Below are 14,734 nucleotides of genomic sequence, written 5' to 3' on the forward strand. Positions count from 1 at the left end.
GAGAACGGGGGCCTGCAGACAGCCTCCCGCACAACCAAGGCCTAAAGCACGCAGACCTCGGCAGACAGGACACATCAAGAACTGTCGGTGTTCTTAGAGCAAGCGTGAGCTACACAGTTTTGTGCTCAGAATTGTCCTAAGAGCTTTCCACGTGCTGCATTCACTTTCACTCTCATGACAGCCCCGCAGCGGGTGCACCAGCTGTCCTAACTGATCACCTACTACGTGACCAGCATGTGCTTACCTCTCAGGCACCGGTGATACAGCAGTAAAGTAACAGACCGCTCAGACCTCTTACGCGACAATCACCTCAAGGACCGCTCACCTGGCACGAGGTAAGCGCTAACTCGTCAAAGTCAGTGTTACTACTGAGGTATAAAATAACTCGTAGCAGCACAAAGAAAGGAAGATGGGGCCCGGAGAACGAAGCGTTCAATTCCAGGAGCGAGACTCCCACGGAGCACACATTTAAGATGTCCTTATAGAAGCTAAACTCACCGGGCTCAAACAGAGACCGTGCTCACGTGGAAACAGACGTTGCCCGTTATTCCCGCTGCCCACGGCGAAACCTCGCCGAGTCTCCGCTTCTCGCCCCACTCAGACACCTCACTCCTACTCCTGGCTCCCCGTTTAAGACGCTGTTCCCTCTCCTCTGATGTATGAGACCGCTTACTAATACTGGCAGCTTTGGGTCCTGTAGAATGTAAGCGCCCAGAGTTATTCCCTTTGTATATTTTGGAAGCAGATTGTTTGTTTTTATTAATTTAATTCCACATGTAAACGTATTGCAGTTTGGGATGAGAACTTCCAAAGACTGGCAGCTTTCCCTTCTCACTTGTGAACGTGCCGCTTGGCAGTGGACCTACATGTTCCACGCCGTGCATTTGAGGCTCTGTCTCGTGACTAAGGGTAGAGGTCCCAGAGCTGAGAGTGAGGGGCCTACAGTCCTCGAGAACCTGTTCTGTGGCCTTAGACAAGTCATTTAACCTCTGGGGCTTTCACTTCCCCTACCCACGCGGTGAGGGTAATAATACTGCTCCATCGATCCTAGACCTGACGAGAGGGGAAGAAGTGCAGAGGAAGTGCCACCGCAAGCAGAGAGGGGAGGTGTGGGCAAGGCGGCAGTGGGAAATGCAGTCTGGGAACTGAGGTGACTGACAGTGTGTGCGATGTACCCCTGATGAAGGCTTCACCTTGGAATTCTGCCCAGTCCCCACGAGCGGTTCCAACGGTCTGCATCACTACCCAGTCCATACTGACTGAAAGCCAACCGGATAAACACGCGCATTCTGGCGGTGAACAGGGATTGGCTGGGAAGGGAACGAGCAGACACAACGTGCTTGTCAGAACTCATCAAGTGGTCACTTAAGATTTGTCCATTTCACAGCATATACATTTTACCAAAAAAGTAAACAAACTTTGACCTCTAATTAGTGATATGCACCTGAAGTATTAATAGGCAAAATGCCCTGAAATCTGCAACTTACTCTGAACCACACACACAAATAAGATGGGTTAATGAATAGATAGGAGGCTGGACAGATACGTGATAATCAAATGTAGGAAAACATTAATTACAGAACCAAGACGGTGGTACACAGTGTCCACTGTAAAATTCTCCGAGCTCTTCTGTATGTCTGAACACTCTCATAATAAAAGGTGAGAGAGGGAGGGGATGGCTGATACAAAGAGTAAGTTCCACAAGAGTTCAAAACACAAACACACCAGAGCCCAGGGAAGCCCAGACAGGTGGGCAAAAGCTGGACCGGAGAACGGCAGTGCTCAGCTAAGAAGCAGCTGAAGGTCTTTGCAGGAGGGAGAAGGGTCCCAGCAAAGCAGCAGAGGAAGAAACTCACATGGCGCGGACAGAAGCTGGTATCTAAGAGGACCCGTGCAACTAATTAGAAATATCAGAGTGATTCACACGCATCTATTTTTTACCCCACTCACTCAGCAGGTGAGACAGGCAGACTCCCACCAGTCTCGTTCTGTAAATGAGAAAGCCCCTCTCCATCATCACCATCAGCAACCCCTCAGTACAAAGCACTGACCAGACATCAGGCCTGGAGGGCCAAGGGCCATCATGCCTGCCTCTGGGAGACTCACAGCTGCTCGGGGACAGCCAGCCTTCCTGGGATAACTGCCATGCGTGGTGAAAGTGCGCCTGCATGCGTATCTGGTGGCAGTCTGAGACAACAAGGGAGGGACCCAGGAGCCCAGGTGAGGTGGGCTTCCCAGGCTGACCACTAAGCAGAAACCCAGCGGGGAAATTAACTAGAAATGAGGAGGCAAAAGGTAGGAGTGAAGTCGGCAAGCTGAGCTCTAGAAAGAGAAGATTTATTCTAAAGTGTAAAAGAGAGCGCACGAATGTCCAGGCAACTGAAATTAGATGCGAATGAGCTGTGTGATGGGAGTTTAAGGGGAGAGGCGGCCGAAGAGGAGGCTGAAGCACGGGGCAGAGGCCAGTCACACAGACCCCTGTGACTGGGGTCCAGGTCAATAGGAAGTTGTTCGAGGACTTCCAAAAGGGACAAACAGGAGGATTCCTGCTTCAGAAAGGAGCAGCAAGTTTGTAACCAATAGTGGACACATGATTGCCATTTGGGTTTATTTGAGAAAAGGAAAAGATGGTTTCCAGTTGCTAAGCCATGATGGTGAGGTAAGTTATAGGACATGCTTCACCATTACAGGCTTTGTGATTACCTGTCATTCACTAGGAGTCCCCAGGTTCCAATACCAACCGCACCCTATAACCAATGATTAAATTCCAAGTGCCAGATGAAGGTATTTCATGTCAGGGAGGCATTTCCTACCTAATCCATATGTACCTGCTCCCAAAATAGGGGAAGGAAAGGATGAGACTAAGTAGGGTCACCAAAGCTTCCCACAGACTAAGAGTAGACACAGTTTCTTTAAATGAAACACAAAGAGCAATGACCACAGAAGAAACCAACGATTAGGTGAACTGTATTAAAATTAATAACTTCCATTCATCCAAAGCACCACTAAGAGACTGCATAGGCAACCACACAGGAGAAGATAGTCACACTTACTCCCAACAAAGAGCTCATACGCAGAATATACACAAGTCCTACAAGTCAGGAGAGAGGGGGAGACAGCGGGAGAGAGAGACAGAGACAGAGAGAAGGAAGAACACCCAGTGGGAAAAAGGGACAAAAGCACTTGTACAAAAAAGGACCTGAGTCTCCAAAACCATATGAAAGGTATTCAACTTCACTGGTCATCAAATGCAAACTAAAACCTCAGTGTTACACGGTTACATCCCACCCCCACCACCAGACTGGATAAAACAACTACAAATGCCAAGAATCAGTGAGGACCTGAGCAGCCAGAATGCTCCCACAATAATAGTATGAACTAGTACAACCACTTTGGAAAAGTGTTTTGCTCTAAAGCTGAATACACATATACCCCACCACCTAGCATTCTACTCCTGGAGATATACTCAACAGAAACACCTACAGCAGTCCACCGAAGCGTGTGCCAAAATACTCAAGAGTAGCACTACTCTTAATAGTCCCAAGATAGAAACCACCCAAATGTGCTCAGTCATAAACTGTGGTGCATTCACACAGTAGAGCATTTTACAGCAATGAGAACAAACAGTCATGGCAGCAGGGGTGACAACGGTGGCAGGAACAAGAGTGACAGTGGTGGTGGTGACAGTGTTGCTGGTGGTAGCAACAATGGTGATGGTGGTGATGGTGGTGGTGGAGGTGGTGATGATGGAGGTGGTGGTGGTGGTGGTGGTGATGGTGGTGATGGTGGTGTGGTGGTGATGGTATAGTGGTGGAGGTAATGGTGGAGGTAGTGGTGACAGTGATCGTGGTGGTGGTGGTGGTGGTGATAGTGATAGTGGTGGAGGTAATGGTGGAGGTGGTAGTGGTGATGGTGATGGTGATGGTGGTGGTGGTGGTGGAGGTGGTGGTGATAATGATGGTGGAGGTGGTGGTGGTGACAGCAGGGAAAGTAACAGCTAACAAATCTGGGTGCTGATAACACAGCAAGCACTGTTCCAAGCACTTTGCATGCATCATCTTATTTAATTCTCATAATAATCCTGGATGTAGATGCTGTTTTTAGTGTTATTTTACAGAAGAGGAAAAGTCCAGGAGAGGTTAAATGACTTGCCCACGGTAACACACAGCAAGGACGTGACAGCCAGAACCTGAACTTAGGCAGCATTTCCCTATGAGGAGAGGCACAGACAGCGACAGGCAGATAGGACAGGCAGATACAGGCTTCACATCCCTCCTGCACACTTGCATCAGAATCAGGGGGAGAAATAAGGGAACGTAAGATGCACTGGCGTTCTCCCCAGTGAGATGGGCTCAGATTCACCCTTCTTTACACAATCCAAATTCCTTCCTCCATGATATGTTTCGCAGGACAAATTCTCCCAAACTCTTCCTTTGCCCTTCCCTCCAACTGGACTTCGACATGGCCTGTGGCCCTACCTCTAATGAGAGGTTCCTCTGCTTGGTTTCTCCCACTGTGATGACATCAGCCTGAGGATGGAGCCTCCACCAGGGAGTAAGATGGGGCTCGTACGTCCTTCCCAGGACATTCAACCACAACAGTCAAGCTCCCGCTGTATGCCTGGCTCACCCCACTCCACAGCGAGAGCATGGAAACACCCCCAAGTTCTGCTAGCTCACTTCCCCACTTCTGTCTTTGGCCTCACTGGCCTCTAACTTTATGAAATGACCTGACTTTACTCCGCTTATTACTCTTGATATCGTTCCTTCCTCCTGTACAATACACCCTCCCCTTGACCGGTACCACTCACTAGCCTCTCCCATACTATGCAGTCACCGCATGCTACTTCACGTGCTGAGTACCCCCCCGGCTGCCCAGGAAGAAACTGAGGCACGCAAACAACAAACAGCTTGTCAATGGTGAAACCAATATTTCAACACAGGTCTCACGATCCCCCAGCTCACGTGCCCCGGGACCCGGAAACAGAGCACCTGCCTTTAAGAGGGAGCACACGGGCTCTACCCTTGAACCCAGAGAAAAACCCGGCGCTGCACAAATGGATCCCAAGTGGTAATGTCTGAGCCCCTAGTGTTTCTCTCCACTCATTCAAGAGTATTCTGCCTGAGGATCCAGTAAATGTGAACAGCACCAGGGACAAAGTGCAGTCTTCCTTCCTTTACCTTCCCTCATGTGTTCTCCACACGTCAGTTTCGGGACGGCATCAAACTAAAAGCAGAAGCAGCTTTTATACTTTCTGAGCACTGGCCACTTAAAGTGTCTCCTCTGCAAATAAAGAAGATGAACATTTCTGGGGTCACACCCACCTTTGGTGGTGAGAATTTTGGAGGTGACTTCTAGTTTCTCCAATGGCTCCATCCCAATGTTCTCCAGCTTAATGACAAGCTGCTGGGTCTCCCCGTTGTAGAGCTGGACGGACACGTTAGTAGATGTCTCATCACCAGAAGAAGGCTGCAGTGAGTGTGCAGATCTAAAACAGCGGTAACAGTTACAATAAACTGTACAAAGAAAGAGTCAAAGAAAACCGTGGCATTTCAGAACTATTCACCTCAACAGACTTAACACATTCCAGAAATACGGACTCGGGAACGTGAATCCCAGCTATCAGGAGCGCAGGCTGAGCGCCACATGCAGAAAACCTTCCACGTGCAGACACGTCCTGTGCTCCCACTCAGCCCACAAGACTCCTGTGTGTGAGTGTGTGTGTGTGTGTGTGTGTGTGTGTGTGTGAAGTATAAAAATCCTTAACTACTGGATTATGGTGGGGCCTAAAATGAAACAATGAATGAACTCAAATGTTCCATGAACTATTGCTAAAAAAATTTGCAAATCTCGGGGCGCCTGGGTGGCACAGCGGTTAAGTGTCTGCCTTTGACTCAGGGCGTGATCCCGGCGTTATGGGATCAAGCCCCACATCAGGCTCCTCCGCTATGAGCCTGCTTCTTCCTCTCCCACTCCCCCTGCTTGTGTTCCCTCTCTCGCTGGCTGTCTCTATCTCTGTCAAATAAATAAATAAAATCTTTAAAAAATTTGCAAATCTCATGCTCAGAATTGCCTTGTGAAAACCCCTAGATTAAAGAAGAAAACTCAGATGAACCATTCTGACTGACACCATGGGAACTGGAGGGACAGGTGAATAGAAAGTATGTACAGCAGACTCCATGTCACAGGTGAAAATGATGAGCAAAGGCTGCAAGCCTGATGGGACACACGGCAGCCGGGTGGCGCCCTCGGGTCATATGGCATCTGTGTGGTCAGGCGGGGCCTGTGCCACGTGAGCGTGCAGCCCAGCGTGCAGACCCAAAGCCTGCCTCTCCCCTGAGGCTCCTGCACCATAGCCCTTGGGTTCAAACGAAAACACAATGCTCTGCCCCAAGAGAAAGGCGGCAGTCGCTGGAGGAAAGGGTCACCATTCTCTCTTGGGGTAGTAAGGGTCCACCTGGCTCCCCACTCTCTTCCTCCTTGTGCCCGAAGGATTTCCACAGAAAGCACCATGAGTCTACACCATATACTTAACTGAACCAGGAACGGACAGACTCCGGGCCACCCCACCCAGCAAGTGTCCAACAGCCTCCCTGCCAGCCAGCACTTTCTAGCTCTGCTCCTGGCCACAGAACAAAGGACCAGGGTCAGACCCAAGTCCTGTTCTATGTGCTGCAAGAGAGCTTCATATGCCCACACTAGTCCAAAAGACAGAAAAGAATGTTCCAGACAGTGCTGGTCTCACACTTCTGGCATCCAAGAGACAATGTTTAAACAAATCAGAATCAGACTTATCGAGCCAACCATGCGTCTCCTGGGGGCCTCCCGTTGCGGCTCTGAGAGACAAACTTTATATCCAAACCCATTTTCAGAAAATAATAGCATAAGAAATCAAGGGGAATGCATTCCTTTACATTTTACACCTTTAAAGTTGCTCATGAGTCAAGAAATAAACTTTCTCTGTCAAGGAAGGACGAGTGATTTCTGTCCTCACTATAAATGACTTCTTTCCATATTTTAACATGCAGTCTTTCTGAAGCAAAGCTGTTTGCAGGCAACTTGAAATTGCAGAGGAGGTATTCAGAAAAACTAAAACACAGCGAGACTAAAAACTTTGTGTCTCAAACAAACAGGGTATCAGCGCCCCCAGGGCCGTAGGAAAAGAAGGCAGGAAAAAGCAGAGCCGTAGTGCAGCCACATGGCCTGGCTGACACAGGTGCCAACTGTCCCCAAGTCCCCCATCCCATGCGACAGAGCTAGAGCCGGAAAGGGGCTCAGTCCTGGGTGAGCAGTGACAGTAAGGCCCAATTTAAACATCACACCTGTGAAGCCTTCCTGAACCATGAACGGGAGAGTGGCCTCCCTCCACTTCTTGTTTTCAGGAGCAAACTGGACTATGGTAAGTCTATCTCCCCTCTGGACAGGTCGAGGGCATTTCTGATTAGTTGCTAGTCCTACAGACCAAGCCTAGGTCGTGTGGCAGGTGTCAATAAATGTGTGGGGGTGAATTTGATAACTCAGTCACAACAGTATTTATATTAATTAGAAGCGACACTCAAGGAACAGTCACATGCAATCATGTACTCCACACTAAAGCTGCCAAAATTCATTTTTTAAATTGAGGTGTTATTTATATACCATGCAATTCACTTGTTTTAAGTATACAATTCAATCATTTTTAGTAAATTCACAAAGTAGTACAACGTTCACTGCTATCCCCTCTGTCTTAAAACATTTCCATCATCCAAACTGAGTATCTTTACATTGTACTTTTTGAAGCAATTAAAATGGAAATTTTTTAGCTTATGTTATATGGTTATGGAAAAAGTAACCTAGGATACTATGTATAATGATAATGTAACATCATCTCAATATGCAAACATACATTCCAAAAAAGAAGGCAGATAAACACTGGAAAGAAAACCCACAAAGCATTAATAGCAATCGTTTCTGGGACTCCTCAGATGTATTTCCCTTTTTATTTCATGCTTTCCTATAATGCTCTTTAAAAATCCATCTACTTTTTAAAAGATAAGAGTTAACTCTTTTTCACAAAAAATATGATTCCAAAGGCTAATCTCACATTTTGTTCTGTTCACGGTAGGAAACACTTTAACTCTGTTCTACTTCATTTGAAGCAAAGCATATTGCCTATCGGTCATCCTGAAGAAACGCTTCGCCCATATTTTGGTCCTAAGAATCACAGACTAACTCATACTCTTGGTGCCATTAGAAGCGAATGCTAAGCTCTATTCTCAAGCGCGCTCTCTTGCGGGAAGGCAGACGCCTGCGCCCTACCTGGGCAGGGACGTGCTGATCTGCAGTCTGGGCAGGGCGGGAATGACTTCCACGGTGGAGCCGCTGGTCTTCACGCCCGGGAGGTTATCCAGCAAACAGTCACTGAAGACGCCGAAGACCATGGTATGGTAACCTAGGAAGCGAAATGAAGAGCTTCACAGCCCCCGGAAAGGCTTCCGGCCTCAAGCCCCTGTCTGGAGGCCGCCCCAGCATGGAGGAACATGGCCCCCCGCCCCAGAACCAAGTTCAGCGAGCTGTTACCCACTGGTCCCACCCACAGCTCGGCCCAAAGCCCTGGGTGTTGCACAGAGACAGAGGGGTTACAGTCCCCACATTCCTACCTCACGGGGCCACCTGGGTCCGAGTAAAAAACGTACATGTGAGTCTTCCTCAACTAGAAATCTCTACACAAATTAGTACTACGGTCTCAGCACTTTGACAATTTGCTTTTCAAATCTGCCTGTCTCTAAGAGAGTGATAGCTAGTGCTCCTTTGTAGGACAATGGGACCGAATAAGTATCTGAAAAATGATTCAAAATCTTCTGTGGAGAGATGAAAGTTCAAGAGCCAATTATTGTTATTATAACTGCTACGTGATCGCCCAAGCACTGCGATCGAAGATTAGCAAATTTTCCATGCCAAAAACAAAAACAAAAAAATCTCCATTGGTTAGATAAGCACTTGAAAATTATTTAAACAAAGCTTTAAAATGGCTTTTGAAATTTCGAGAGATAATTATTATAAACAACATTCACTGTATAAGAAAATTAAACAACGCCCATAGCTACATGCTTAGGGTGAGGACTTTTGTGCACGCACATTAAATGGTTATAGGAATCAGAGGAGAAAGCGGTTGGCTCGGGACGAGTCAGGCCCTCACGGCCCATCAGGGGCTCCTATACCTTCTGCCAGTGGTAAACTGCTCTCACAACCTAAAATCACCAATTCATGGCACCCACGCTTCCTTCCTTTTGAAATATGTTTCTTAAAAGACTTAATTTAACTTGCAAACATGTTCCTCCACTGAAGCCCACATCTGGCAATATGCCCCCTCCTACTTTTCTTTCCAGAAAACCTGACATAATGTGGTTTCGCCTCAGCAACCTTTGTTCTCCATTTCTTAATTAAAATCAGTCATTTCCCTTTCTTACGTATCACCGAAGAGGACTGCAAAGAAATTCAAACCCTGATGACAAAGCTTGTTACGTCTAATACTATTTCTGACAACATGAGGTCAGGCCTTTCCACTTCCTACAGGAGGTGTGCAAAAATGCACGCAACTGTTCTGCACCAACTCAGAGCTCTGTTACTGAGGCTCTGACTCCTTATCCAGTGGGCATCAGTTATTAATTAGGGGTCAAGCTCACCAGTCCTTACTACTTCCTCTCTCATCTGTGTCCTTTACTCCACTTCCCACCACAGCTGTGACCCTACCTTTGTCATTTCATCCCAGCATTACGCCAACAGCTTCATAGCTGGTCTTCCCGCCCCCAGCCTTGCCCACCTCCAGCCCATACTCCACAGAGCAGCCTGGGGGTCCCTCTGCACTGCCTGTCCCACCGTATCTCTCCTCTAATGAAATGCAGCCCCCGGGAGAAAGCCAGCATCCCTTAGTGCTTCTGGGTCTGGCCTTTGTCTACCCTCCCAGCCTTGTCACCACCACCCCTCTGCCTGGGACCGGTTCCTTGGAGCCACCTCCAGCACTCCAACACTCCATGGGTCTCTGGACCACTTGTTCTTTGTGCCTGGAACCCCCCCCCCAACTCCCCACTCCATTCGTTTGGATAATTCCTAGTTGGCCTTCAAAGTTCAGGGTCCCTCAGTAGGAGAAAGTCCCTCTCAACCCACTCTCCCCGCTGGGTCACCTCTCCCCCACGTTCCCGCCAGTCGTGTGCTGGGCCCCTCTCAGCACTTGCTGCAACACATCCTAACCCAACATGACGCCCCCCTCTCCCACCAAAGACATCACCCTTTCCCAGAACTGTTTGTTCTTTCAGTCACCAAGTATCTGCTGGAGACCTGCCACACACCGCGGAGCGGCAAGACAGACAAGGCCAGCGAGCGACCGCCCTCAGTAGCAGAGCACCGCAGGAGTGCCGAGCAGGGCACCTGACCCAGCACAGAGAAGCTGAGGAGAGTCTCTGAGAGGAAAGGAAGTCTGAGCTAAGAACGGAGAGAAGCACGGGAGCCAGCCAAGTCTGGAAGCGCACCAACAGAAGGAAAAGCACAGGCAAAGCTCAGAAAGCTGGGCGCGCTTCAGGACGGCAGGGAGCCTCGGAGAGGGAGGGGTACCTCAGGAGGAAGGGAGGGGCACGAGGCCCGGCAGGCCCGGATCACACAGGGAGAGCTCCAAAGCCACACTGAAGGAGTTGAGGCTTGATGGGGCAGGTGTGGACAAGGTGCCAGGACTTCAGTTAAGAGATGACACGGCCAGATGTATCCTGCAGAAAGGCCACTTGGCAGCAGTAGGGAGAACAGACTCACAAGCCACCGAGACGATGCAGAATGACAAGCCCTGTTGCTTGTGTGACAAACACTGTAAGAGGGTCCCGTTCAGGCTCTGAGTGCCTGGTATCTGGCAGGGCAGCGACACCCTCACTGAGATTCAGGATTTGGGTCACAGGACAAGGGCAGCTGTTGGGTGGGCGGGCACTCTCGTTGGGACACCTGGCAGTGAAGTGCCCATGAGGAAGCCAAGGGCTGGCTGGTTAGTGGCTGACTATGCAGGTTCAGGAAAGGGGTCTGGATGGAGCCACGGCCCTGGGAATCAGCAGCATAGGGATGGGCCCTGAAGCCGGAAAAGTCCCTGAGAGACCTAGGTTGCCTAGAGGTAGCCCGCTGCAGGAGGAAGGGAGGAGAATACGGGGGAAGGGGGTGGGAGAGGAGGGAAGGACAGAGCCTGGGCCTGAGGAATATCATGGAGGGGAGACCAGAGGGGGTGTCTCACAGGAACGGGAGGAGAGCGCTCACAAGGGTGGGTGGGCTGAGCAGCAGAGGCAGACAGGACTGGGTTAGCCAGGAACTCGGAGACAGCGGTTCTGCTGGAGTGAAAAGGACTAACCGCAGGACGCAGAGGGTCAGACAACGAGCGGAGGGGAGGACGGTGGATTCTGTGCGCATACACGGCTCGAGAGGGGCGAGAAGGGCCAGGTGAGAGGAAGTCAGGGAGTTAGCAAGGCCTGAATGCAGGGGGAGCCTGTGGGCATGTTTGCAGTCCTGCCGCCAGAAGAGGCCAGCAGGACAGGAGCAGAGGCCTGACACAGAGCAGGACCCCTCCTGCTGTAAGGAACGCTGTGGGCCGACTGTATTCCATGCACTCGAAGCCATTCCTTTCCATGTCACGGCCCCATTATCTCTAAATCGGTTAAGACCAACACTGGGTGACCAGTGACAGGCCTCAGGGGAGGACAGGGGTTTAAACGGCAGTCCCACTCGACCTGAAATCAGAAAGCAAGTCTCCTTACCGTTCACAGTAATCGTTCCAGTCGTCTGTGGGACCCCAACAAGAGTCACTGGGTAGAGACCAGATTCGGCGGGAAGGGAGAGCGCCGCAGGGAGAGACTCGAACTCCACTCCGCTGGTGAGAAGCCCCTAGAACAAGCAACAGCGGCATGAGACACACAGCGCAAACCACCGCCACATCACTGGTCCCCAAGGCAGAGGGCATCTGCTAACGGCCAAACCCCAGGACCGCCAAGAGGAGGACAGCGATGCGTGGCCTCCATAAAGGTCCACAGAGAGCCACAGTGATGGCCAGAAGCGTGCTTACCACAAACAGCCTTGAAATGGAAAGCACTGTGGGTGTTTGAACAACTCCACCTTGATGTTAGCCCTGCTGGCTGTATTTTTCAAATGTGCTTTTGTTGCTTTACCAAATTGGAATGTAAATGTAAAGAAAAAGTAAAATATGTAAATATAAAGAAAAAAATGAAGTATGGAAATATATCATCAATTAATATGCCTCAATGAATCTATAAATAATCAGTTCATTTCACTATGTGCCAGGCTATGTCCGACAGGGAACAAGACAAATTCCCTGGCTTCGAGAAGCTGCCCCATGACTGTAAACACTGCAGGATGTCCGCACTCAGCACTTCTCCTCAGCACTGTAACAGAGGTCCTACCCAGTACAATAGGCAAGAAACAGAATAAAGGCATGCAGACAGTTACGCACAAAAAACAGAACTGTAAACATAAAAACCTGATGGAATCTGAACTGGCAAGTGCATTTAGCAAAGTCAGAATGTCAGCATAAAAAAAAGCAAAGGTATTTCTATCATCTGGCAATAACCAAAAAATATTAGAAAATAAAGTACAAAAATACCATTCACCAAGAGATCGAAAGCAACCACTATACAGGAACAGAGCGATGAATGACGTGTAAGATGGCCCCATGGAAATCTGCAGCCTGCCGCAGAGACACAGAGCCCGGACACGCACACAGGGGAGGCCCTGACTCCTTCCAGGGTTTGTCTTCGGCAGACCAGCCACTTACGGAGCCCTGAACCTACTCCACACGCTACAGGACTAAGCAAGGAAGCCAGCGCCATGGTGCTGGGACCTGAGTCCTCACACTGGAAGAACGGACACGGGTGAAAAGAGCGAAGGCAAGAGAGGACCCTGCAGAGATGGGCTAGAGCTGGCGGCACCACGGTGAAGTAGGGCTGGTCCAGTTCTGCGTGTGTATCGTGCACACGTGTGTGTATGGGCACGGGCGTGTCTGCACCTCTGCAGACCGTGCATGTAGGTTTATATAGTTTACATATAAACTACATGTCTACATGTACACGTATGCATGCTTCTCCTAACTGGGTCTACGGAAGCACCCAGAAGCAGGCGCTCTAGCAGCAATGAGCACACATGTGCCACATTCTGAGCAAAAGCACGAAATGATCTACGTGGAGGACAGAGGCGGTGGACAAGGGTGCAAGCACAGAAAGCAGGTAGATGGCTACTGTCTCCAGGCAAAATGTACTGGCATCTTATCTCTTCTTAAAGTAACGAAAGCAAATCTGACCAACCGCTAACAGTCACTAAATGTGGATGGTGGATATTAGGAGCACTTACTATCCCGTTAACATTTCACATGCTTGAAATATTTCATAATTTCATTTTTTAAATTCTGACCATGATCTGTGGGCTACCTTCTAGTGGCAATTTTTATTTTATTCTTTGTTCTTCCTTTTTATTAAAAAGCATATATTAGTTTTAAACCAGATAAAAATGAAAGCTATTTTTGAGACAGAAAGAGAGAGAGTGCAGGAAAGCAGGGATAGGGGGGAGGCAGAGGGAGCGGGAGAATCTGAAGCAGGCCTGAGAGCCAAACTGTAAAGCTGGCAGTGTCTGGCACGACAGGAGGGAACAACACTCCTTCTGTCAGCTTGCTCTCTGCGACCTCAGGACTGGAGGCCTGACATTCAGCTGAGTTTCTCAGAGCTCAAATGAATTCTGGACCCCATGCCTCATGCTAAGAGCCTAATCTTCATCTTAAACACCCACCCGTCTGCCTGGTGAGCTCCTACTCATCCTTGTCTTCTCAGCTGGGTCCTTGTCTCCCGGGAAGCCTTCCCCGACTCCCGACGTGAGCCCTGAAGCACCTCGTGCACCCACAGCACTGACCACGACAGGGACTAGGCCCTCCAAGTGCCCTGCCCACAGCCTAAGCCATGGCATGAGCACTCAGCAAGATATCTTCACAAAAACCCACCCCTCACCCTAAACATTAGCGCAACACTCACGAGGAAAACATGAACAATCTCAAAACCGTCCTTTCCAAGTCTCTGAAAAAGTCACAAAACAATACTATATGCTAATATGTAGTATTAATAACAACATATAGTACGAACCAAGCAGCTCTACGCAGCAACACACAGTACTAGGTACTAACCCACAGTACTCGGCAGTGGTACATAACAACGCACAGTACTAGGTACTAACCCACAGTACCCGGCAACGGTGCACAACAACGCACGGTGCTAGGTAATAACGCACAGTACCCAGCAATGGTGCACAACAACGCACGGTGCTAGGTACTAACCCACAGTACCCAGCAGCGCTACACAACAATGCACGGTGCTAGGTACTAACGCATAGTACCCGGCAGCGCTACACAACAACGCACGGTGCTAGGTAATAACGCACAGTACCCGGCAGCGCTACACAACAACGCACGGTGCTAGGTACTAACCCACAGTACCCGGCAGCACTACACAACAACGCACGGTGCTAGGTACTAATGCACAGTACCCGGCAGCACTACACAATGCACGGTGCTAGGTACTAACACACAGTACCCGGCAGCACTACACAACAACGCACAGTGCTAGGTAATAATGCACAGTACCCGGCAGCAGTATGTAATAATAAGCACAGAGAAGACCTGAGAAATGGGACCTGCATGACAGGTGGGTGGCTCTGGTCCAGAAACATCGGAACT

At 49.4% G+C, this 14,734-nt stretch overlaps 1 protein-coding gene across 10 annotated transcripts in view; it reads right to left on the reverse strand.

The window, feature by feature from the left end:
- The window catches only part of TRAPPC9 (trafficking protein particle complex subunit 9), a 593,937-nt gene that overhangs the window by 426,628 nt on the left and 152,575 nt on the right, over window positions 1-14,734 (reverse strand). For all 10 annotated transcript variants that reach the window (XM_057307937.1, XM_048212431.2, XM_057307936.1 and 7 more), the window contains 3 exons: window positions 11,763-11,889; window positions 8,299-8,431; window positions 5,325-5,488 (listed from right to left, as the gene is read on the reverse strand). In XM_057307937.1, the coding sequence (XP_057163920.1) occupies window positions 5,325-5,488; window positions 8,299-8,431; window positions 11,763-11,889 (424 nt within the window). The remainder of the gene's footprint in view (window positions 1-5,324; window positions 5,489-8,298; window positions 8,432-11,762; window positions 11,890-14,734) is intronic.

This window comes from Ursus arctos, unplaced genomic scaffold (genome assembly GCF_023065955.2).
Source record: "Ursus arctos isolate Adak ecotype North America unplaced genomic scaffold, UrsArc2.0 scaffold_6, whole genome shotgun sequence".
NCBI lineage: Eukaryota > Metazoa > Chordata > Mammalia > Carnivora > Ursidae > Ursus > Ursus arctos.